General features: G+C 41.0%; 1 protein-coding gene across 3 annotated transcripts in view; it reads left to right on the top strand.

Annotated features, from left to right (window-relative positions):
- Positions 1 to 22,783, top strand: part of sh3bp2 (SH3-domain binding protein 2) — a 29,311-nt gene extending 6,528 nt beyond the window's left edge. The window contains exons 1-13 of one of the 3 annotated variants that reach the window (XM_056404483.1): positions 1,061 to 1,465; positions 13,904 to 14,043; positions 14,138 to 14,240; positions 15,603 to 15,720; positions 15,984 to 16,051; positions 17,067 to 17,152; positions 17,242 to 17,319; positions 18,117 to 18,786; positions 19,185 to 19,299; positions 20,057 to 20,112; positions 20,432 to 20,507; positions 20,795 to 20,854; positions 20,994 to 22,783. In XM_056404483.1, the coding sequence (XP_056260458.1) occupies positions 1,365 to 1,465; positions 13,904 to 14,043; positions 14,138 to 14,240; positions 15,603 to 15,720; positions 15,984 to 16,051; positions 17,067 to 17,152; positions 17,242 to 17,319; positions 18,117 to 18,786; positions 19,185 to 19,299; positions 20,057 to 20,112; positions 20,432 to 20,507; positions 20,795 to 20,854; positions 20,994 to 21,122 (1,800 nt within the window). In that variant the 5' untranslated portion in view covers positions 1,061 to 1,364 and the 3' untranslated portion in view covers positions 21,123 to 22,783. Of the gene's footprint in view, positions 1 to 1,060; positions 1,466 to 13,903; positions 14,044 to 14,137; positions 14,241 to 15,602; positions 15,721 to 15,983; positions 16,052 to 17,066; positions 17,153 to 17,241; positions 17,320 to 18,116; positions 18,787 to 19,181; positions 19,300 to 20,056; positions 20,113 to 20,431; positions 20,508 to 20,794; positions 20,855 to 20,993 lie in introns of those variants that run through there. The other 2 variants (XM_056404482.1, XM_056404484.1) reach the window with 2 other exon arrangements.

The raw sequence follows: 22,783 nt of genomic DNA, 5'->3' as shown, positions 1-22,783 counted from the left end.
GGAGATAATACACTGCAGTGCTTTTGGATGTCATGTGACCACTCATGTCATGTTATGTGACTGAAATGCGGAAAGTGTTTCAATTTTACGATTGAGAAATACAGGTTTGTTGTATAAACTTGAGTTTTTCTCAGAACTGATCTGAAGCTAGGGATTAAGCTTTATAGAAATCTGATCATACATCACTGAATTCAGTTTGGGATTCGGGAGACTCCTGTGTCTCACTGTTGAGACAGCTCAGTCACCTTATGATTTACATCCAATGTCAGCATTCAGTACCAATGCAAGAAGTAGTGTGTATGTATGTAGAGAGCTGCAAAGAAAGGGTGCGTGTGGTTCGAGGTGGTGAGCGGACGCCCAGTGAATCTGATTTTCTTTCGGGAAAGTGGTCTTCATGTCCCGTCATTAGCCATAATGACAACCTTTCCCTAGCCTTAACCAAACTGCAGATGCCATGCACAGATGAGATGTGAAAAGTAAAACATTGTTATTGAGCATAAAAAAAAAAAATCATCATAACTGGACCTAATCCAGGGTCTTGCAGAATCGTCCAAGCCAATATCAGTTTCCTTTCCTGTTGACTGAAGAGTACTTAAATTATCAACTGCTCCTTCCACTTCACAACTCCAGACAACAGGACAAAGGGAAGTTGTAGAGACAGCTGAGGTCACTTTCAGCACAATTACATACTTGAGATTTTACAAACTTGAAAGTAAGATGAAAGATCACCTGCATCCTCACACAGGAACAGTTAATATTCAGGTTATATTTGTAGACACGTGTATACAATATACGTGTGTGTGTGTGTGTGTGTGTGTGTGTGTATGTGTGTGTGTTTGTGCACACTTGACCGCTGTATTGTTCCAGCCTTACGGGATGGAAAGTCCCCCAGACTCTTTCTCATGTCCCGTCAGTCCAAGTGTATGTGGCATATATGTGTAATGGTGTGGGTTGCATCCGGCAGCCAATCACATACTAGCTCTGAGGAAGCAGGAAGGAGCATGCCGCAGCTGGTCGACCAATGAGAAGCCGGGGCTAGAGGAGGAGGCCCTTTCAGGAAACGACTGGCGGAGTGTCAGGGGTGCAGACCACCACCAGACTTTCGACAATACTGATTCATCTGTTCTATCCGCTTCTTTAAATCATATTTATATCCTCCACTAATCCCGCTTTCCATTTTTTCTTCCATCTTTTCGTTCATCCATCTCTATTCTGATTCTGTTCTTCCAAATCTTACCACTCCTCCAGTCTCAAATCTGCGACTCAATCCACTCTACCCTCGGTCCGTCCGACCGTACATCCGTCCTGCGTTGCTCCACGCGGGTTAAAAGTATGCTGGTATATTGTGTCGTGCTGCTGCCGTCATGTCCATCGACATGTCCGCTCCATCCATGAGGAAGAAGTCGTTTGCTCGGAGCTCCAAGCCAAACGTAAGGATGTGTTTTCGGGAACAAAGGGATTTCATGTAAGTTCGAACTCAGTTTTCCTTCTGCTGAGCCTGGCATTGCCTTTGTGTTGTTTACTTCACCTTTTGTCTTTCGTCTTGTTGCGTTTATGTCCACTTTGTGTTAGTAAATGGATGTAGACAAGTTGCCTGGAGGTTTTACTTATCCACCTTGGTTTGATGACCAGTTCTAAGACCTGTTCATGGGAGTAAAGGGATTTCTGATTTCTTTATGTGGTTTCAGATATCTGGCATTTAGTTGTTTTTCCTAAGTTGGGTATAAGGTGTCTTTTGCAAAACACCTCAGTAGGAGGTTTACATCATTGCTAATGTTTGATTTGGTAAAGTTTCTTCCCCATTACGAGTGACGCAATGAGGGATTTCACGATTTCACTTTATCTTTGCCTGTTGATTCCCACGTGAAAGCTGAAAATCAAGTTATTTTTTAATCTTTTCATGTTACACTTTTATACACATTAGAACTGTTAACCAAAATTGTTCATTTGGTGGCACCTATTTGTATCTGTATCATAGCACCTTCCAGTTCATTGTATTGAGATCCTGTTGGGCAGACAGGATGTCAGAAGAAAAACGTGTGCATTTTCTCACAACAAGTAGCAACTGCACAGTTTTGGCTAGGTGTGAAACGTTGCTCACAGTGGATATATGTGTTGTCCATTTCAAGTGGGCTGAAAGCACAAACACCTACACTGCAGGGGCAGCGACACATACTGTACATTCAACACCCACTCACAGCTATGTGCAATCAAAAGGTGTGACATGTTCAAAGACTGTAAAGTCCAGTTTACCTTAAATTACCTTTCTCACAGAAAGCTTGACCAGGAGAATGGAAAAACACTTTGGCGTTAGTGCCAAGTGTGCATGATTAATAAAATACCACTGATACAGTCTCTACTGTAACAGAGCAAAGAGCAGAATGAAGCAGAGCAACACAAACACAAACAGGGGAAGGTTTGACAGCATTAAAACTGAGTGCGATGTTGCTACAGTGAACTGAATGGGGCCTTTATTATAGAGGCTGAATTTGCATTATTACGCACACACACATACCACATAGAGTGAAATGTCCACTGTGACTCACATGCGACAAATTAAAGGAAAAACCTGAAAAGTTAGTGGAGAAACAGGGTGGCAGTGCCCCCATCCGTCGGGCACGAGGGGTCACTGAATGGTTTGCTAGGTGTGAAAAGGATGTGAACTGTATGCTATGGCCTTTATAGTCACAAGATCTCAACCCAGTTGAGCGCCTATGGGAGATTTTGGACCGTGTTAGACAGCGCTCTCCACCACCATCATAACATCACCACATGAGGGAATATCTATTGGAAGAATGGTCTCCATCTCTCCTGTAGAGGTCAGAGACAAGGAGTAATGAAACTGTTCTTGCAGCGTGCGGAGGCTCAACACCTGACTAAGACACTTCATGTTTCCTTTAATTTGTCACCAGTCTGTAGTTAATGCTGATGCAACAATGTGTAAGTAGCATTTTACTGTTGTGGGTAAATATGGTGATGCAAAAAGTACAATAATAACTCCTCCAACTTAAACCACCATATACGCCCCATGGCCACGCACCAGCGGCAGGCATATCAGATCTTTGTTGTCATGGTTACAACAAAAAAAATGGAGGTTGTGTTGAAAGGTCATGGATAAAATAAACAATATATGAGCTCAGCTTCACACAGGAAACAAACAGCGGCGTCCTGTGTGGAAGTCCTGTGTTTTGTTGACCCATCCACCCACCCCGACCTCCTCCTCACCCAGAGTTTCCTCCCCAGCTCCGGTCATAATTATGACACCTGCTAGAGGTCGCCTCACAATAAAACATAACTGTGGGTCGTAATAAGCTGCTAGTGGAGCACAGCTCTGGGGTAGAAGTATAAAGCAGCATGATAAGGAGATACTCAAAGTACAAGTACCTCAGAGTTAATCTTAATCATAGTACTTGAGTAGATGTACTTGTTACTTTCCACTAGTGCAGCAGTGCAACTAAGAGAAAATACTGTATCTGCTGTAGAGGAAATAACAGTTTAGTTTATCTGTGAAACCATAGAAATGTTTTTTTAATTAGATCATGCATAGAGAACACTATGAGACCAAATCATGGTGTAATGTACAAATGGGACTTGTTTCGGCCCAGTTTTCATCTGTTTTTGGTTATTTTAAACTCGAATCCAAGCAAAGTCTGATGCAGGCGACAAAAACAAATAACATCTGTTTGTCTCCTCAGAGACAAATTGATTTGATTTTCCAGTGGAGATAAGCTAGTGCTCCTATCATGTCAGCTGTCAGTTGTTGCCGCAATGATTCCTCAGTAGGGTTAGTGTCAGATTCAGAGAAGAGAAAAGGCTACATTTACAGGAAATGTCTTAAAATTTTCAGTTCTGTGTCAAGGAGAGGGGGGAGGAGGGTGGGCATATAGCCAGAGCCAAATCTCAGCACTCCCCCCCCCCCCCCCCCCCCCCCCCCCCGCCTCCTTGTGTCTCTCTCTAACTCACTATCTCTGTATTTTCGTCATCTTTGTGTGTTTTACTTCCGAAAGGAAACACAGCTACAATAAGATTTCTAAGCTTTGAAATAAGTCACAGTTGTGTGTTTGTGTGTGTTTGTGTGTGTGTGTGTGTGTGTGTATGTGTGTGTGTGTGTGTGTGTGTGTGTGTGTGTGAGTGTGTGTGTGTGTGTGTGTGTGTGTGTGTGTGTGTGTGTGTGTGTGTGTGTGTGTGTGTGCGTGTGTGTGCATTAGTCTGAGAGGAATCCTTCCTGTAACTGTTTTGGAAGTGTGACGGTGGTACAGTTCCTGTGGAGTGGCATTGCCATATTTGGACACAGGAAGTGATGATCATGCATTAAAGCCACAGGTAGAGAAAGAGGACATGGTTTTACTATTTTAGCTTTCTATGAGCCCACTGCTGCAGCTGTGTGTGTGTGTGTGTGGTGTGTGTGTGTGTGTGTGTGGCCAACACACTTCTTACTTTGTTAACGGTTCTTGTACCTTCATCAGGTGAAATTCATTCAGTCAAATAGCACCAGCACCGTACTGTACATGTATACATGTCAATCAGAAAGATTCCACCAATCAGAGGCACCAAATCCAAATGTACGGCAATACAGTAAACAGGAGCAGGGAGAGTCTTTGCCTCTCATATACAACATAAAAAAGATTTAGTCGCCCTGTAAACAAATAAAAACCTTAGGTTCTTTCATCAAATCATCACCTGTTTTTCAATTGTTAAGAAGCCTAAAAAGCAAAATAATAATATTAATACCTTTTCTATCTTCAAGATACTTTACATGATAAGTTAAAAATTATCCTAGAAAAATAACAGAAGTACTAAAGGCCCAAGAGCGTGACGTTAAATCAACCATTAAAAGCCGCTCTGAAAAGGTGAGTTTGGTGCAGTCACAGAGAGAGCTGCACAGGGAGGGGTGGAGGGGTGGAGACAAGGCCCTGTCAGCCCAGGTCCTGTGCAGGACAGTGAGGACAGGAGAGAGAGTCAGTGGAGGAGGTCAGGGAGGGTCTGTGAGTGTAGAGAGGGAGTTTGTCCTGAATCCCGTGAGAGACAGAAAGCCAGTGAAGGTTCTCATGAGGAGTGATGTGTTCGCTGGAGTGAGTGAGCAGCCCAGCAGCAGAATCCTGGATCTAGTTTATTAAGGGTTTTAATTAATGATGTACCATAAAGAATGTTTAACACTTGTCAAGTCTGGCAGAGATGGAAACATGGATCAGAAATAGAAAATTACATTTAAAAAAGTTGTCAGTTTTTTCCTGGTGTCGCCTGGTGTACTAACGTCCTGTGCAAAATTTAAACATAGAATTTTTTACATCTGAATTTTGGATTTAAGGTCAATGAGCTTTTCAAACTGTACAGAAAGATAGCATGTTTTCAAATGTCACAGAGAGAGCCAAGTAGTTTCACCACAGGAGAAGAATTCAAGGACATTATGTTGCTAAAAACGACACAAACCAGCTAAAGCAAGATAGGTTACTGACTGGTACAGATATACCAATGAGAACAGTCAAAGATCACATATATCAAATAGAAAAAATCCATCTTATGTACTAAAAATAATAAGAATGATCATAATAATACAGTTTATTTATATAGCGCTTATCATGCACAGGATGCATGTGCTCTGACAACTATAAAAGAGAAAGGGTGTTAAAACAGGGAAAGTATTTAAGACAAAAAAATATTAAGAAAAAAAGAGGGCTCAGCTACAGTAACATCAACAGAAATATCAAACAGGAGTAGTCATAGTAGTGCTGGGAGCTTTCTGTTGCTATGGTGCGTACCAGCTCTATACCTCTTAATATATCATAATGGGGAAAACAACATTATCAAAACAGTTAGATAAGATCATAAAAAGATCACTGCATGAGCTAGACTAAAAAAAAACGATTCATTTTTGAAACCAAATACCGAGTCTAGTGAATCATGAATCAGTGTTTGAAGAATGTGATTTGAAAATGCCTCTTATCTTATCAGTCCAGACTCGCTCCCCCGGGGGGAAGAGTGACCTTTTCAATACTTACACTCTACACTCTTTCACAGCTTTGTTAATCATACACCCTGAGAAAAAGACAAAAAAAAACCCAAAGTGCAGTGATAATGTGAAGCTGAACCAGTGTAAGAACCGCTGTGGTCGGTCCTCAGGGTTGTGGGGTGGGGGGGGCAGGAAACATCCCCGTAGGTAATGCAGCACTGAATGACAGTATCTGTTTCCTGGGCAGGACGGACGATTCTCTGCATCTGCTGTAGATGGGACAGCGGTTTACCTCTAACCTTTGCATCTGTCGGGGGGGTTTATGTATATGTGCAGGTCTCGGGGAAGCAGCGGGGGGCCTGATGATCACATCTGAATCTAAAACACACATTGTGCTCACGGCACAGACAGAGGTTTGGTTAGCCGCACAAATATCTGCAGCAGACACCTGGCAGCTGTTGTGCTGTTCCATCACAGGTGATGCTCTGTCACATGTACATGTGTCAATGTGAAAATCATTTTGGTCCATTACAGAAAATCAGTTATGCTCAATAAGAAAACAATACAATACAAGTGTGAAATAACTTATGACAGCTGGGATTTCCAATGCTGCTCACTTTTCGAGAGCTTTCAGCCATATCACATTGTCTTCTTCTGAGTTTGCTCTGTTGTCATGGAGATGGATCTGTTGCTTGGTGATTTTGCTCATGGTTACATGGTGTTTCAGAAATAAATCTCATGAACTCATGGTTTTTCTAAGGAGACTTAAGTCATCTTTACAAACCACATGACAGACAGAATCACGTTACTGTCCACAATGCTGCTGTCCTCATGACTTTTACAGTTACAGTCCCTCTCTGAGTTTCTAAAAAGCATGTCCTTGTCACAGTCAACCACTACCATGCAGTCACAGCAATAAGCTTTATCAGAAGGACTTTTTATGACCAAGGTTTTGCCCTTTCGGCTAATGGCTAAACTAATCCTCTGATTGGTGGAGCTTGTTTAGGAAAATCTGCAGACTCTGTTCAGGGATCCCTCCACTACATGTTTTGTGTGTAAACTTTCAAAGTATTGCTACAATTGAAAATCAGTCATAATCAACAGGATAAGGTACTGTTGTCTTGATGCCAAAATTGTTTTTTTGTTTTTTTTAAAGACGGAAATGTAACATTTGCACATGTCTAGTTTTTATGAGTGAACCTCAGTGGGATATCCAGTACAGTCTGCGCATTGACCTTCAGGCCTTCTGGAATGAACATTAATGCTGCATAACAATAAATAACAATATTTATATGTGACCTAAATGTCTTTCTAAAAACTATGAACAATTCTAACCTAAATATCTAAACATCTTCTGCCTCACACACACACACACACACACACACACACACACAATGAAATAATCAGTATGAGGAAGTACTGATTTTCAGCTTGAATATGAAGGTTTTCACATCCATATTTTTCAAACTGCATAACTTCTTTTCTACCTCCCAGCAATGAGCATTGTGAGCAGCAGTGAGTGCGATGTAGACTCTTTTTGCCCTGGGAGTTGCCTGTCAGGCTACACACAGGCTACCATAACCCTCTGATTGGAGGAACTTGTGAAGACGGTCTGCAGAATCTTTTCTTTTCTTTTCCTGCTGCCTTTCCTTTATATTTTGCAAAGCAGGCTGAAGAGACACGGCCTCCCAAAACATGCAAGAACTGAAGATGACTGCAGTCCAGGCCTGGCAGAACAACGGCAGGGGAGACTCCTCATGTCTGTTGGTGACAGACTTCAGTCACTGACACCAATATTAAGTTTAATGACTTTATTTAAGCTTAAAGTTAATGTTAATATCCTCAGTTACAATCCGTCTGTGTATATCAAGGTTAACTCACTGAAATTAAGGCTGAAGGTCAGAACTTAAATCTTAAAATGCTTGCTGATTGAGACAAATTTTAAAAAAAAAAAAAAGCCCTGATACCTACAGTGAGACTGCATTGCATTGTCTAGTATTCCCCTGTCACTCTCAGAAGGACACATAAAGAAAAATACCATCCACTGATGTCATTCATCGATCAGGGGTTTTCCATCTCACGGCTGCACCAGTTTCACTTTCAGTTTCTCTAAACCAACTCTGACTTTGGTCAGGCTGCTGTCGTCAGGCTGTTCTTGTAAGTCGAATACAGCCCACTCTCTTCTTAGACATAACGGTCACGTATAAGAGGTTGACACATGTTTCCTCAAAATAGACTCAAGCTGCGTCAAATCAGATAGTTCAGTCAGTACACTACAGTTCACATGAAGTCCACTGTGTACCGTGTGGGTTCAGACAGAGTAGTGTTGTCCCAAATCAAACACTGCACTCATGCACTCAAATAGAAAATGTGTGAGTATGGATCATTCTCCAAATCTCAAAGTACAAATAGAGGCTGTCTTTATGCCCTCTGCAGGATCTTGCAGGCTCTAAAGCCTCTCAGAAACACTGTTAGAGCTGGACACATGTTGTCAGCAACTGAGGCTGAGATTCTCTTTCCTCTTCGCTTCAGATGATCACAGCATTTTGTAAAAAGCCCAGAAGAGTATGCTCTCATGTTTCCAGCCATCAGACACCATTGATGAGCCGTCATCTACTTTGAAGTTTACAGTAATGTGTGTAAATCCTCCTTTTACAATTTGGGAGCAGACAGTGAACATTTATGAACATGTGTTGTCTACTGCAGATTACAGCTTTGCAAGTTTTTCAGATCTTCTTTCATTTGACCCGTAGCTGACGGCTCTGTGCGCATAAAGCTTATAGTTTTCCTTAAAATAGTTTCAGCATCACTGCAAAGGCCTGAAAACACAGTTACAACCTCAAAAACGAGCGGCAGTTTAAATCACATTGTTTTATGATGTGTGTGTGTGTGTGTGTGTGTGTGTGTGTGTGTGTGTGTGTGTATCCAGGGAGGAAACATGTTTGAATGAGTCTGGTATGTAAGCAGCTCCTGTGCTTCCCTTCCTGTCAAACAGCTGCTCTCTGATTAGCATCAGCAGAGTTCACGATGGAGAACTTGAAAACCAGTAACAGGGTGAGAGGGTTCAAAGCTGCAACACACTCCTGTTCTTTTTAGATAAACCTCAACAAGCCGCACTGTGTTTCATGGAATAACGCTGGAAGAGGACCTGCACAAAAGTTTAACGGGTACAGTTTTGATAAGTAACCTTGAAGTGAAGTTTTCAGCATATTAACAGTAATATCTTTGTGAGATTCACGCTGTAAGAGCCACATGTTAGGAGAAATAAATGGGACCTCTCACTCTGCCGCTTCGTATGTTAGTAGCTGCATGTTACCATGAGAGGAAACCAATCTTCAATACCCAGAAATCCTGTAGCCCTGCTGAGAGAGATAGTTTTGCATGTCAACATTTCATTATCAGTGATCTGCCAGCAGAACAGTGTGAATCTACAGGATCTCACCCGTCCATTTTTCATTACATGGCTCTGATGTTATTTAAGTATTTATAATTATGTATATTTTTATGTGGTAAAAAATATATATTTTTGCAAATCATACCAGAATATTTGAGTAACAAAACTCAAAATTGACAAAACATATTTATTTTCAGGGAATGGGGAGGCAGAGAGAGGGGGAATGACATGCAGCAAAGGGCTGTCCGAAGCGGGACTCGAACCGGGGCCTGCTGCAGCGAGGTTCAAGTTTAAATTTAAGGTGTCAGTTTTTGTGGAGTAAGAGAAGAAAGCAGTTGAAATGTCAGTGGAAGCACCAGAGATGGTTAAAGTGTATGCACTGTAAGTAGTTGAAGCGTCAGTTGGAAGGCAAGCCGACCCCCCTGCTTCCTCCCCCATCGACTCCTCCGAAAACTAAACTTTCAGGCCACTTCCTGTAGAGAACAAGAAAATGCTGAGTACACAATCCCAACATCGTTATGTTGTTTCAGTTTTGTCTGCCAGTTGTGTGTGTGTGTATGTGTGTGTGTGTGTGTGTGTGTGTGTGTGTGTGTGTGTGTGTGTCTGTGTCTGATGTATAGCTAAACGAGGACTTCAGGAAATCCTCATGTGGATGATAAGCAGCTGGTGAACTTTGACCTCAGCCAGACTGAGATGAAGTTTAGTAACTGCTGAACGGTCACAGTTTATCTGTGTCGGCTGGTTATCGGTAAACATTACACTGGACAGTCAGAAAAACAAGTACTATATCACACACCCACACACACACACACACACACACCACACACACACACACACACACACACACACACACACACACACAGCAGGGCACTCAGAGGTCTGAAACAAACAGCAGCTCCAGCCTGGTGAGATATTGTGTCTCAGGAAGGCTTTTCCCTTCCATGTTTTATCAGCTCTCCATATCCCTCCCTCCCTCAGTCCAGACTCTGATGCCTCAAATGTTGTTTTTTTGGGGGTTTTTTTCTTTTGCTTTTTTTTTTCATTCTTGAAGCCTGACTCAATGAGGCTCATTTTTCCAACAGGGTGTTAACATTTTAGCTGAAGTTGTTACTTTCTGGTTGAAAATCTTTAGAATGGTGACATGGTTTATCAACAATGTGACCCACAGCAAATTACAGAGATGACTACTGACTGGCTTTCATGAACTTTCATAGATTTTATAAGCCAAGGATTTTTTTTACACAATTATTTTGTTCCATTATTGGACAAATTTCCTATGAACTTGTGAATATTTATAGTCTCCGGGCGGTTATTCCTAATGGTTTTGGTGAATGACTTGCTTTTGCTCAGATTTTTCTGAGCCCAGACCTTTGCACTTCCATTGATTTGGCAGACTTGTGAGAGGCGGATTACAAGAAAACTGTTGAATGACGGCAGCAGAGATATGATGACAATGATGATTTTTACTTCCTAGTATGGAACACAATCAACACAGGCCTTGCACAGCAGTTAGTCTTATATTGATTGGTGCGTTGCATTAAAAACTTTGACTCACTCACTGTACAAACTTTTTTTTGGTTTTGTTTTGTTTTGTTTTGTTTGGGATTTTTTCTTTTTACAACTTTTCGGTCCACAGAACTTCAATAGGTAAACTTCACTTTAATTATGAATTGTAGTCTGGATCGAGCTCCAAGAAGAATACAACCCACATTTCCCATAATGCAGCTTGAGCTCGTCTTTTCGTTAAAACCTCCCTACTGAGTAATGTAAGTTTCCTGTCACTTATTTTTCCAGACTTGATAGAGCTCCTGTTTTTCACAGGCTGGGTGGTGCAGCCTCAGTATTTGCTTCAAACAAAGAGCTGGTCAGATCTTCTAACAGCATCTCAAAACCACTTTTCCAATACTGCATCTGACAATTTTTTTTTTATAACGTATCATTCAGAGCTTCTCTCCAAAGCTCTCACTTTTTCCACTCTTCCATCTCAGCATGAATGCCTTCGAGGAAATACTGTCTGAAAGTGTGGGTTGTTTTGTTGGAGTCAGCATGTTACACCTCTTTCTACTTTTCGCCCTAAAGACCCGGTTGATTGAAACATACCGAAGCTAATTGACTGTAACATGATAAATCAGTAGTGTGCCACTTAATGCCAGTAACTGCCGTTCAAAGGCATTCTTGACATGTGTATAACAGGTGTGGAGGAGGCAGTTTTGTTTAAGTGAGCAGGCACACAACTATTACTGCAGGTTTTTTCTCAGTGGATTTCAGAAAGACATTTCATTTCATTTCTAGACATCACACACACACACACTTGCCCACACTCCCTCTCTCTCTCTCTCTCTCTCTCTCTGCGGTCTGCAGATGCTCTTGATAAACTGGAAGTTACATATAAACAGATTAGAGGATGAAGGACTTCACTTGGGATGTTTATTTTGACCACTGTCTCTTGAACCCCAGTAAAAAAGACAAGGACTTTATGTGTATGCGCTGAATGTGTGCGTGTGTGTGTGTGTGTTCATGTAGAAATGTGTGTGTGCATTCTCATTAGTGCATTATCTCAGCTTGAGTGTGTGTATGAGCGAGAGAGAGCAAGCGAGATGGAAATCAACAAAGGCAGCCAGAGAGAGAGAGAGAGAGAGAGAGAGTGAGAGGGACGGAGAGGGGCATTGTGAGTCAGTCCGGTCGGTTGTGTTTCCAGTCTGGCTTCTCTGTGATGGACCTCCTGCCAACGTTAGCCTCCACAGTCAGCCTGCTGAGGGAGAGCGCTGCTGTTCAGAGCATCAGCAGGAGGCTCAAGAGGAGGTAGGCAACACCTGACTGAGCAGGTAACACCTGGCTGTCACACAGACGGTGTTACAGGGGAGTTTACTCCTCCACTTTTAAGATGATAGGAAGAATTCTTGATGATGATGATGATGATGATGATGATGTGCAATGGTAGGATTCTGATGCAGGTTATATTTGGTCTTATGTTTGGGCTGTTGACAGATGTGTCTCACGCTGTGATCTCAGATGTAGGACTCTGACAGTCAAAGGTTTCATCAAGTTGCAGTCACAGCTAAAGGAGCTATTTGTAACTTTTGCTATTGCTACATAGCTAACATTAGCATTAACAGTTGTTTACCTAGCAGTCAGGAACGTTGCGAGTTCAGCATCAAACTTCGTTCCTTTACTCACCCACAGCTGTCTCCAGAGGTGGAAAGCGACGCCAATGCTAACTCATGTCTCTATCACGTCTTTTCTTCTACTCAAGTTAGCATGCTAACCAGCTAGCCCCAGCCTGTCACAGTACTTTCCGATAGCGACTCACTGTAATCTCCAATCTGCCCTGAAGGCGTAGCACCTCTTGTCTCGTAAACACAACAATAGCCAGAGGTCTTGTAAAGCGACAATCACCACCACCACTCCAGAGACCACTTTTGGCGGCAGAGAAAATTTACAAATAGCCCCTTAACTTCCATGTGGGACAGCCCAACATGGCCCAGTGTACAAGAGGCTTTAAAGAGGCGTTGCACGCTTACTCATACAGAAGTTCTTAATTAAAAATATGTCATTTTCCTTAGCCCATAATACATGAATAGCTTCTCATACTGCAGGGATTGCTAACTAGTTGACCGAGTTATACATTGATGGTGTTTGGATTCAGATGAAACGGCCTAATTAATCCAGTGAGGCCAGCAAATGTAGATTAGCCTAAGAAGCTACAACGCAGATAAAGTCTGAATCACATTGTTGAGTATCTGCTCTTTGCTTCAGTGAGAATAGAATTCGCAACTCATACAGTCTTTATTTTTCATGGTGATAGATGATCTCTACACTATTTGTTTCACTAGTCTGATGAAACATCCAATTCTGGCAACTACAGGCCTGTCTACAGGAGTGTCTTTTTATAGTGAAGAGAGTGTCTTTGTGCTTTGGTTGAAAAAAATCGTCTTTCTTGTTATTTATATTTAATGGTTAATGCTGAACAAGCAACAAGGTGATTTTTACTGCTGACGTAGATCCAGGTGCAGACCATTTTTAAAAAAGCACTGTAAGATGGGTGTTTTTAAAAAGATTTTTACTACTTTCTCCTGAACATGTGCAAACGTTTAAATGAAAAAGTATCCCCCAATTGTTGATCATTGTGTATGCTTTGATTTAGAGAGCTTGGCAGCCTTTATGGAGCTATCAGGATCTCTGGGTGCTTCCTTGCTCCTGGTGTGAGCGCTGGTGTAGCTTAAAAAGTCCTGAAAGCTTAGCTGGTTAGGAAGCAGGTTTGGTAACTGGGAGGTTGTCGCTTTAAATCCTTTCTGAATCCTTAAATATCACATCAGTCTTCTTCTCCTTTCAAAATACTATAAAATATCTTTCCACATGAGTCTGAACATGAACATTGGTTATTTGTTTCTGCTGGGATCCAAGCCCACATTCCCATGATCTTGCCCAACTCCTGTGATGAATCTTAACTGTCAGGTTATCTGTAACATGATGGCGCAATAATAACACTCTTTTCTCACTCTTATCTCCCCTCATCCTCCTCCTCCTCCTCCTCCTCCTCCTCCTTTCCTCCACTGTAGAACCATGTCGTCTCCAGAGGTGTGCTGGCCAGTGCCGATGCGAGCCATCGGGGCTCAGAACCTCCTCACCATGCCGGGAGGAGTTTCCACCTCGGGATACCTCCACAAGAAGGGAGGCAGTCAGTTCAGCCTCATGAAATGTGAGTTGATAAAAAGATTCACGTGTGAGTGAACAGGATAAGAGGAAGGCTTGATGGATAGAAACATTTTTGTTATGTGTTACCTGTCTCGCAGGGCCACTGAGGTACATCATCATCCATAAGGGCTGTGTGTACTACTTTAAGAGCAGTACCTCTCCGGCACCACAGGGGGCGTTCTCTCTCAATGGCTACAACAGGTCAGTGGAAAGTCTTCACCTGCTGGGACTCCTCAGTCAGTTCTGATGTTTTTTAGCACGTTCTCCAGAGTCACAGTTTACTAACGACCTGAGCAGTTATTACTGAAAAACTGTGTGAGAATGTCCACTGTATATATATGTTAAAAAATACACACTCTTCTTCGTATTTGTATTGTATTGACTTGACTTGACATAATCTTCATGCACAAGAGTCTCAAGAACTGGTCTCACAAGCCTGAACCTTGAGGGTGTGTTTGCTTTAAATGGACTGGATGGACTGCATATACAGCACATACTTACTTACAGAAGTGCACTGTCAAGAGAGGCAAAACAGGCAAACGCTTGGGGCCCCAAAATGGGAAAAATGGCCCCTGATGGCCCCTTACATTGGAACATTTTTTTGGGATGACAAATATAAACCCCCTTGAACATCCCGTAATGACACCGTGCAGTGCACTGCTGTTGCCCCCTCAAGTGGGGCCCTAATGATGTGTGCTGCAGCTAGTCCAACCATTGCCTGCATGTGAGGCATTCAGGGAACATCTGTAAATTGTAGCATAGATGGGTCGATGGGCTTCGTTGGACTTGTTCCCCCAGTGTCTAGGATCGCCACCGCTTCCTTACTTTTATCCAGATATATGTTTTTCCTCTCATTCACTCACATACTCAACATCACAGGCAACCGCAAATTACACTTTGACATGTGGACAGCTGGAACTGGCGATTAGTGGATGATTACTCTACCTCCTGATCCAGCTCCTAATTTACATACCCAGCTCCAAATTGGTAGTTATTTCCTCACGCTGCCAAGACTGGAACACGATGAAGTAGTTCATTTCCAGAGTGATGTGTTTCCATCCAACATTTTATTTATTCAAGTAGCAGCAGTTGCAGTAGCAGCAACTGGGAAAGGACGACCATGACAATAAGCTTTTCCCCCATTAGATTTTTTAAAGTTCTTTTACATTTAAATGAATGCAATTGGCTGTTACCAGGTTGTTGCTCCTGTGCATCAGAGGACATTTGCATAAAGTTGAACCCGTCTCAAAGTTCACCATGTCACACTGCTGGGTGGCTTTTGAGTCCTCAAGTAGTGGTGGGCAAAGCAAAAATGTTTTTCAAGGTTCAATTCACAATTAATGTTTGCAACCCCAGTGTTAAGTCCATATGTGTGAATGGGGCTTTAAAGAGAGACAAAAGCGCCAGTTGATACCACAGATGTAACAATACCAATGACTGAAAAATGACATGACTCAAAACAAACAGCAAATACCTCCTTATTCTATTACAGGCAACACTCGATGTTCATGAGCGTAGTTTTCTTGCAGCATGACTCACTTTTACATTTCTCCGCTTCCACAGAGTGATGAGGGCAGCGGAGGAGACGACGTCTAGTAATGTTTTTCCTTTCAAGATTGTCCACTTCAGCAAGAAACACAGGACGTGGTTTTTCTCTGCAGCCAGTGAGGACGAGAGGAGGGTGAGAACAACCACACTGTTTTAATAACCAAAATACATTTTGATATTGATGTCGAATATGTATGTTTATATTATACACTGAATTTAAGTTTGTAATTGTAATATTGAAACTGCGTTTGAAACCCAGTAGCCCAGCTGTTGTTTGGTTTGTATAACTGTCAGAGTATTGTTCTTAGATTAAACAGCTGTTCACAGTAGGGAACAAATCAACACGATTCACATGCACTCAGACACCTGCTGCATATTGTTTTTGCTGTCTTACAGAAATGGATGCGATACCTGCGGAGGGAGATAGACCACTATAACGACCGGAACGAGTCCCACATTCCCAGGTAACTTCACATCACAGATCACAACATAAAAATAATAATAATCTCTACTGAATACAGAATATCTTTAATACATACACTGTAGTTGCATTAAAATTATTTTTTTTTTAAATAAAAATTACAAAACCCAAAGCACGATTTATCTGAAACAATGCAATGGAAGAAGTCTATTTAAGTAAGTCCAGAAGCTCACGTCATTCTTTATTATTTCCCTACTCACACTTCTGCTTTCTCACAGCCTGTACCAATGTGACCTTTAGTCATCTTTAATGTTAGAGTGTGAACCAATCAGTGTAGGTTACGACAGCCAGTGCAACTCCCAGCAGGCTAATGGAACATAAAGTTTGAAGCTAATTCTGCAGGTTCATTTATAATTTATATAGGTAATTAAAACGGCCTGTTGGTCTTGATTAGTGAGTTACCAGCCTGTAATTGTCTTTTATTCAGACCACATTCTCTTATTGGGACTGGGGACATGAAAAGCTGATTTAACAGCTTTTCATTATGTGAGTGTCAGTGTTGGTTTCACAGGAAATTTGTACTTACTTTAATGAAAACAAAGTCTGGTTTCTTTCTCTAACTTTAGAGAAAATCATTTTATTTGAAGTAATTTGACAAAAATACAATTTGGTTATACTAATATAACATGAAGCAGGGTATGATACCATCGTTTTTTCCATTTTGTAGTAGCCAAAATATTACAAATTCATGGCTGTGAGATTTCTATTGGCAGAAATAGTGTTAAACATGTCAACACTAAAGGGCATGTTAGCTTTTGGCTAATGCTAGCTGGGAAACAGGGACAGTAAATAAGTTAGGATATAAAAAATAGCTTAAGAATTGTAAGAATAAAAATCAAATCGTCTTTAAATGAATGTAAATGATGGCAGTATTCATAATATTGAAAGTTCAGCTAACTAGATAACTTAAAAACTAGCTTATATAGGCTAAAATTTAGAGCATGTTCTACATCTCTACATGTTGTTCATTCACAAAAACTTTTTCTTTGATGCCATAGTGACTCGGATTCAGATGCCGACAGTTTCTATGGCACAATTGAGAAGCCCATGGATATTAAACACACTGAAAGTAACGCAGAGGACGGTAAGGCCACCTTGATAAATGAATATACCAAACACACATGATATAGCTATGTGTTTTTAAACTGTTGTAACTCTTCCTTCTGTGTGTAGATTATGTTGAGGAGGATGATGATGACGATGAGGAAGACTATCTGAAGCCAGACAATGACTGTTCGCAGACGTCTACAGGTAACACCACCCACCACATGCTCCATTTTAGCTGACCTGTGTATATGGTCACATGCAGAGATCCAGACGCCAGAGTGTCATTGTCCCTGATTATTAATCATACAAGCGAGAAGTGCTGGGAAATGAAATACAGCTGAGGAGAAAGTGTTGAAGAGGGGGAAAAGATGAAGCTGAAGGAAGCAGCAGATAACAGAGGATAAAGGGAAGTTCAAGGATAAGTCTGGCAACTGGAAGTTCACACATAAAGACACTAGATTCTTCTTGATATCTTAATGGTTCTTTTTTGTTTTCTAATTTAAAAAGAAATAATCTTGTAATTTATTATGGTTTATCAAAGTATGTTTTTTCAAAAAAGGGTGAAAAAACGATATAAAAGAAAATCAAATTCTGAATAAGAATCAAATTTGCAACACAAAAATTTTTTTTTTTTTTTGTGATTTAATTTAATTTAATTTAATTTAACTTTATTTTATTTTGAGTGACTCTGGCACATAAGCGATCCCCACCACCAGAGGGCCTTAGCAAAACTGTCGAAACTGTACACATAAAATCCAAATGACAATCAGTTGAAACTGATCCCCATTTAAACAGTTGGAAGATTTTTCAGTGAATATTGGAAAACAAATGTAAACCTTTTGGAGCCTTCTTTGTACTAATTTATATAGTTTATAGTAAAATCATTCATATGTAGTTATATTTGAGGGAAAGTGGTATGGAAACAAACATTAACAAAACACAACATAAACTTTACTTAAAACAAGACATCCCTCTGATTTCTCTTTGTCTTGCCTCTTCAGGTCGACCCACAGGACCACCCCCCTCCTACCCTCCTCCCCCAGTGCCGGCAGCGTTCCAGCTCCGTCAAGACTCTAGTGCAGGTTTCCACAAAGGCCCGCCTCCTCCCATCCCATTGCAACTCAGAATCCCCACTTCCCCGCTCCCCAAAAAACCCCTTCCCTCTGCCCCCCCTCCCTCCATACTAAAGGACCCCAACAAAGGCCCACCTCCTCCTCTCCCCTTCGCTCCCCACCTGCAAAAGCCCTCGTATCCCGCCCCTCCACCTCCTCCGCCCAACATAAAGAGAAATCCTCCAAACAGGACAGCATTCATTGGGGAGTTCGGGAACGACAAGAGAGACTGGAGGCCTCTGCTGGCCAGTTCAGTCCAATCCCCTGCCACTCTGCCCATCTGTGACAAATTAGAGATGGTCCTAAATGGTCCCGCCCACAGCTCACTTAATTCTGGAGGGAGCCAGTCACTGGGCAACAACCACCACGGGATTGTGAGCAACCTCCGCAGCAAGCTGCCGATTCCTCATTCTGCAAATGTTGGAGGGTCCACCATCCACCCTCCACTCTCTCCTATACTCAAAACGGGACATAAGTCAGGAGTCCCCAGACCTCCACCGCCAACTGTCAAACCCCAGCTGCCTGCAATCAAGTCCAAGCAGCCAGGAACCCAACTTCAGTAAGCTGGACTCAAACACTCAAAAAAATCTATATCTATACTTCTATAAACAATTCAACATTTAGGAAATCCTATTGTTTGTAGTGCAATACAGAGACAAGTGTTTAGCCTAGCTTAGCACAAAGACTAGCATAGCTCCCTCAAAACTGAAAAAATATTCAACAACTTCACAACTGCCTGATCTACAAGGTGTGTGTTATTTATTAAAAAGCCTAGAAATAGAAAGGTAGAAAAGCAGTAGGAAAAAATCTCATTCATTACATACCACAGCATCAACACAACAAAAGTTAGAACTTTTGGAGTGAAATTCATTTCAAGAGGCAGAAACAATGTTGTCTGTAAAAAAGTGTGAATCGAGTGGTTGAAGCTGCCTCACTGAGACGTTTTCCCACCAGAAGAGCATCTCCAGAAGGCCAAAGCTTCCGCTCATTAGGAGACGAGACGCCCTCGGAGTTCAGGGGGAGACGAGACAAACGTGGTGGAGGAGACGATTCCGATGAAGACTACGAGAATGTAAGAGAGACTGAAATGAAGATGCTTTAACACATGTGATAACACAGACCAGCTTTGCTCAGTTAAAATCTACTTTCACCATACTGCAGTCTACTCTAACCACTGACACCTGAAACAAGTCACTCCTACATGCTTATATACATTGCATATCAGGCTTTATAAACCCCTTTTCAATTTTCCTCAACTGTAGAAATACAATGGGCGTTTCATTTCAAAATAAGATGAAATAATACTGAAATATTTATATATTTAACAGAAAACCTTTCCTAAAACACATTGTTCAGACGATTGAACTATTTTATTTATTCAGATTGTAAATCATGATGTTTGGGAAACAGTTTTAACAGTTTTTAAAAAATGTGTTGGCTCAAATAAGAATCAATGAGATTTTATATTTGTGAAATCAGCTTGTTGCACTTTGTAAACCAGAGGAAAAACTAACAGACACTTCAGGGTTAGATTACACCTGTAACTTAAAAATGTGTGTTCATGTGTTCAGTGTCAGTTCAGCGTCACACTCACTGTGGGAACTTTGAGTTCCACACAATTCTTTGCTTTGAAACTGTAGTCACATGTTCATGAAAGCAGAACATTGATATTATTTTATATAGATTTATTTTATTCAGACGTTGTCATCTTCTACAGCTATTAATCTTTTCTACACACTGACAAACTTCTCATTCAGATTTTTACTGTATAATTATCATTATTTGAGCTGATATCAATGCTCCAATAAACGTGTTGTTTCTGTCCTCAGGTGCAGCTGCCAGACTCGGTTTTCATCGACACGACTGAAACCAGCTTTGTAGAGAAGTATGACACCTACACTTTCTGTTTGTTTCTGCCCTCTAGTGGCAAAAGACATAACAGCTTTCTCTTTGGGTTTCATGTCATGCAATTATTTTATTGACAGCGTCTCCCCTTGTTTATGAAGCAGTTTATGTTTTACTAACACCTGATTTGCATTTGTATTATGAGTTGTTCATATTTCCTGTGTTTGCAGCTGCAGTTCATTACAATTCAAACCAATAATGTATTCAAAGTAACTGTGAATAAAAATAAAAAATATAATAAAATTTTATCAAATGCATTTGACACAATATTTAACCTGTGATGATGTTTGTACCTGCAGGTTATTCAGAGAAAGCCTCGTCCCCCCAGAGGACGGACTGTACGGCATCAGAAACTCTGGAACCAAAACCTCCAAGGTAAAACATAAGAAGACATTCACTTAACTATGATGGAATAGTTTTGTGTGGAAAGACAAGATACAAGTTATGTCAATACTAACATGCTATACAGTATCTCGTCTCACGTTTTAATCTGTGCTGTGTCAGAGCTGTGACTGCCTGCTCTTTATTTATGTTCACGTCAGGGTCTAAATAATGTTTATTTTCTGAAAAATGGCCATTATTTTTCATACTGAAGTCATATTGCTGATATTTTGTTCTGATTTCTAATAACTAAGACAAACTAAATAACGTGTGTTATCCAGGTGCTTGTGGTGTGGGATGTCAGTATAGGCAAAGCCAGAAACTACCGACTGTTTGAAGAGGTGAGAAACTTGCTGATCTCCATCATATTTTGACTTTATACGTAAAAAACATATAATTATCTACAGTATGCATAAAGATGAGGCATAATGACAGTGTGGCAGTAGTGAAGTCTCCTGTTCACTGTTGCTTTGTTAACAGGAGGCCTCCATCTTTCTGGAAAACGACGTGAACTTCCCAACTCTGTCAGCTCTGATTGAACACTACCACAGCCATCCTCTTCCTCACCATGGCTCGCTCTGCCTGCAGAAGCCCTTCACAAACAGCTAAGGCAACTGAGCAACAGTCAAAGAAATACAACTGAAACCAGAAGAAGAAGAACAAGGAGACAGGGCGTCTTTGCGACTGAAATCCATCCTTGTCAACAGCACGTGGAGATAAACTCCCACAGATGAAATAACTGTCACAGTATATTAAAACTGATCATACCTCTGACTATTCAGTGGATAAAACAACAGATAATTTTTTCACCTGTTGCTGCACCTGAATGCACCACAAAGCTTCATGTGAAACAGCAAGGACAGTAACTTTTCTAAAATTCTGACACCAGGTATTTTGTTTGCTTATGAAACATTTATTTAACATACTTTAAGAAAAAATAGATTTATATGGATTTAATAGAATATGTGGTAATGGACCAATAGACATTGATTAATCAGACATCTGCTCTGTTTTTGAAACATTCCTGCTGCTTTATACGAAGTGTGAAGAGTCAGTGGGAAGATGGTGATAGAATGATGAAGCACGATCCAAGAGCCAGTCAGATGGGTGTGATGTATTTTGTCCACAGAGGGGCGCTGTGACACAAAATACCACAGAGGATTCTGGGCATGATCAAGTGTTTACCTGTGATTCCCAAATCTCACACTTGCAGGTCAAGTCCCTACTCGGAAGATGTGGAACATTTAATCAGGATCAACCAAGGCATTCAGCCTACTGTATATAAAACACATATATAGCACACATATGCTATTATGTTGAATGGTTTATGTCTGATAGAGGATACTAATGTTCCTTTTTACAATGTCAGACATCCATTATTCTGCCATATTCTTAAAGATGAATATTCTTTTGACATTAAGTGATAACTCTCTGTGGAGCGTCGGTGCTTATTTATTTGGACATTAATTATTTTCAAGCTGAATCCAACATGTCTTAAAATCATCAGTCGTCAAACTAACAGGCTTTGCATCACTGCCAATAACTGGGCAAGGAAGTGCATCAAGTGAACTCCACGTTGACATTGGGACACACCTGTCTACCGCCTGGTGGCACGTGACATCCGCTTAAATGTTCAAGACTGCAAGTGTGAGCCCTGGGACAGACCCGCGGCCTCTCATCTTCTCATCTTGGGCCCCAAGACGAATCAAATCTGCCCATTTTCAGGACCGAATGACACAGAGACTTCGCAGATAGACGTTGTACCTCTGTTATCTGTGTAATTAACAGGCAGCATCTCATTATTAATGTGCAAAATACACACACATCTTTCCTGTCCAGGTGCAGTGTCCAAAAAACTGTAACTGTGTGTAAGTTGAATCATTGCAGAATGCTTATTGAAAAATGTCCATTTTATAGAAGCAGTACAACATTCGGGCTTTTTGATAACGTTGTACTTTTCCTACTGTAAAATAGAAATTTTAAAAGTATCATTCTGCAGTTTTTGCATGTCCTTGAAAAGGTGGACAGCATCTACTTATAAACATGAAATAAAATCAGACCATTACTGGTGCAGTGTGTTAGCGAAATGATTTATTCTTTGTTGACATTCTGCAAATACAGTTTATACAGCACTGACTTTAATGCTGTAAATCTCTCTATATTTATATGTAAATGCTGTATGTACTGTAAAAAAAAAAAATGTCTGTAAAAATGTAAATATATTGTTTTTTACTGAATATATGTTGAGAATGTATAAAGGATTACTTAGA

This window comes from Seriola aureovittata, chromosome 18, assembly GCF_021018895.1.
Source record: "Seriola aureovittata isolate HTS-2021-v1 ecotype China chromosome 18, ASM2101889v1, whole genome shotgun sequence".
Lineage (NCBI taxonomy): Eukaryota > Metazoa > Chordata > Actinopteri > Carangiformes > Carangidae > Seriola > Seriola aureovittata.
This window is presented reverse-complemented; position numbering and strand designations above follow the sequence as displayed.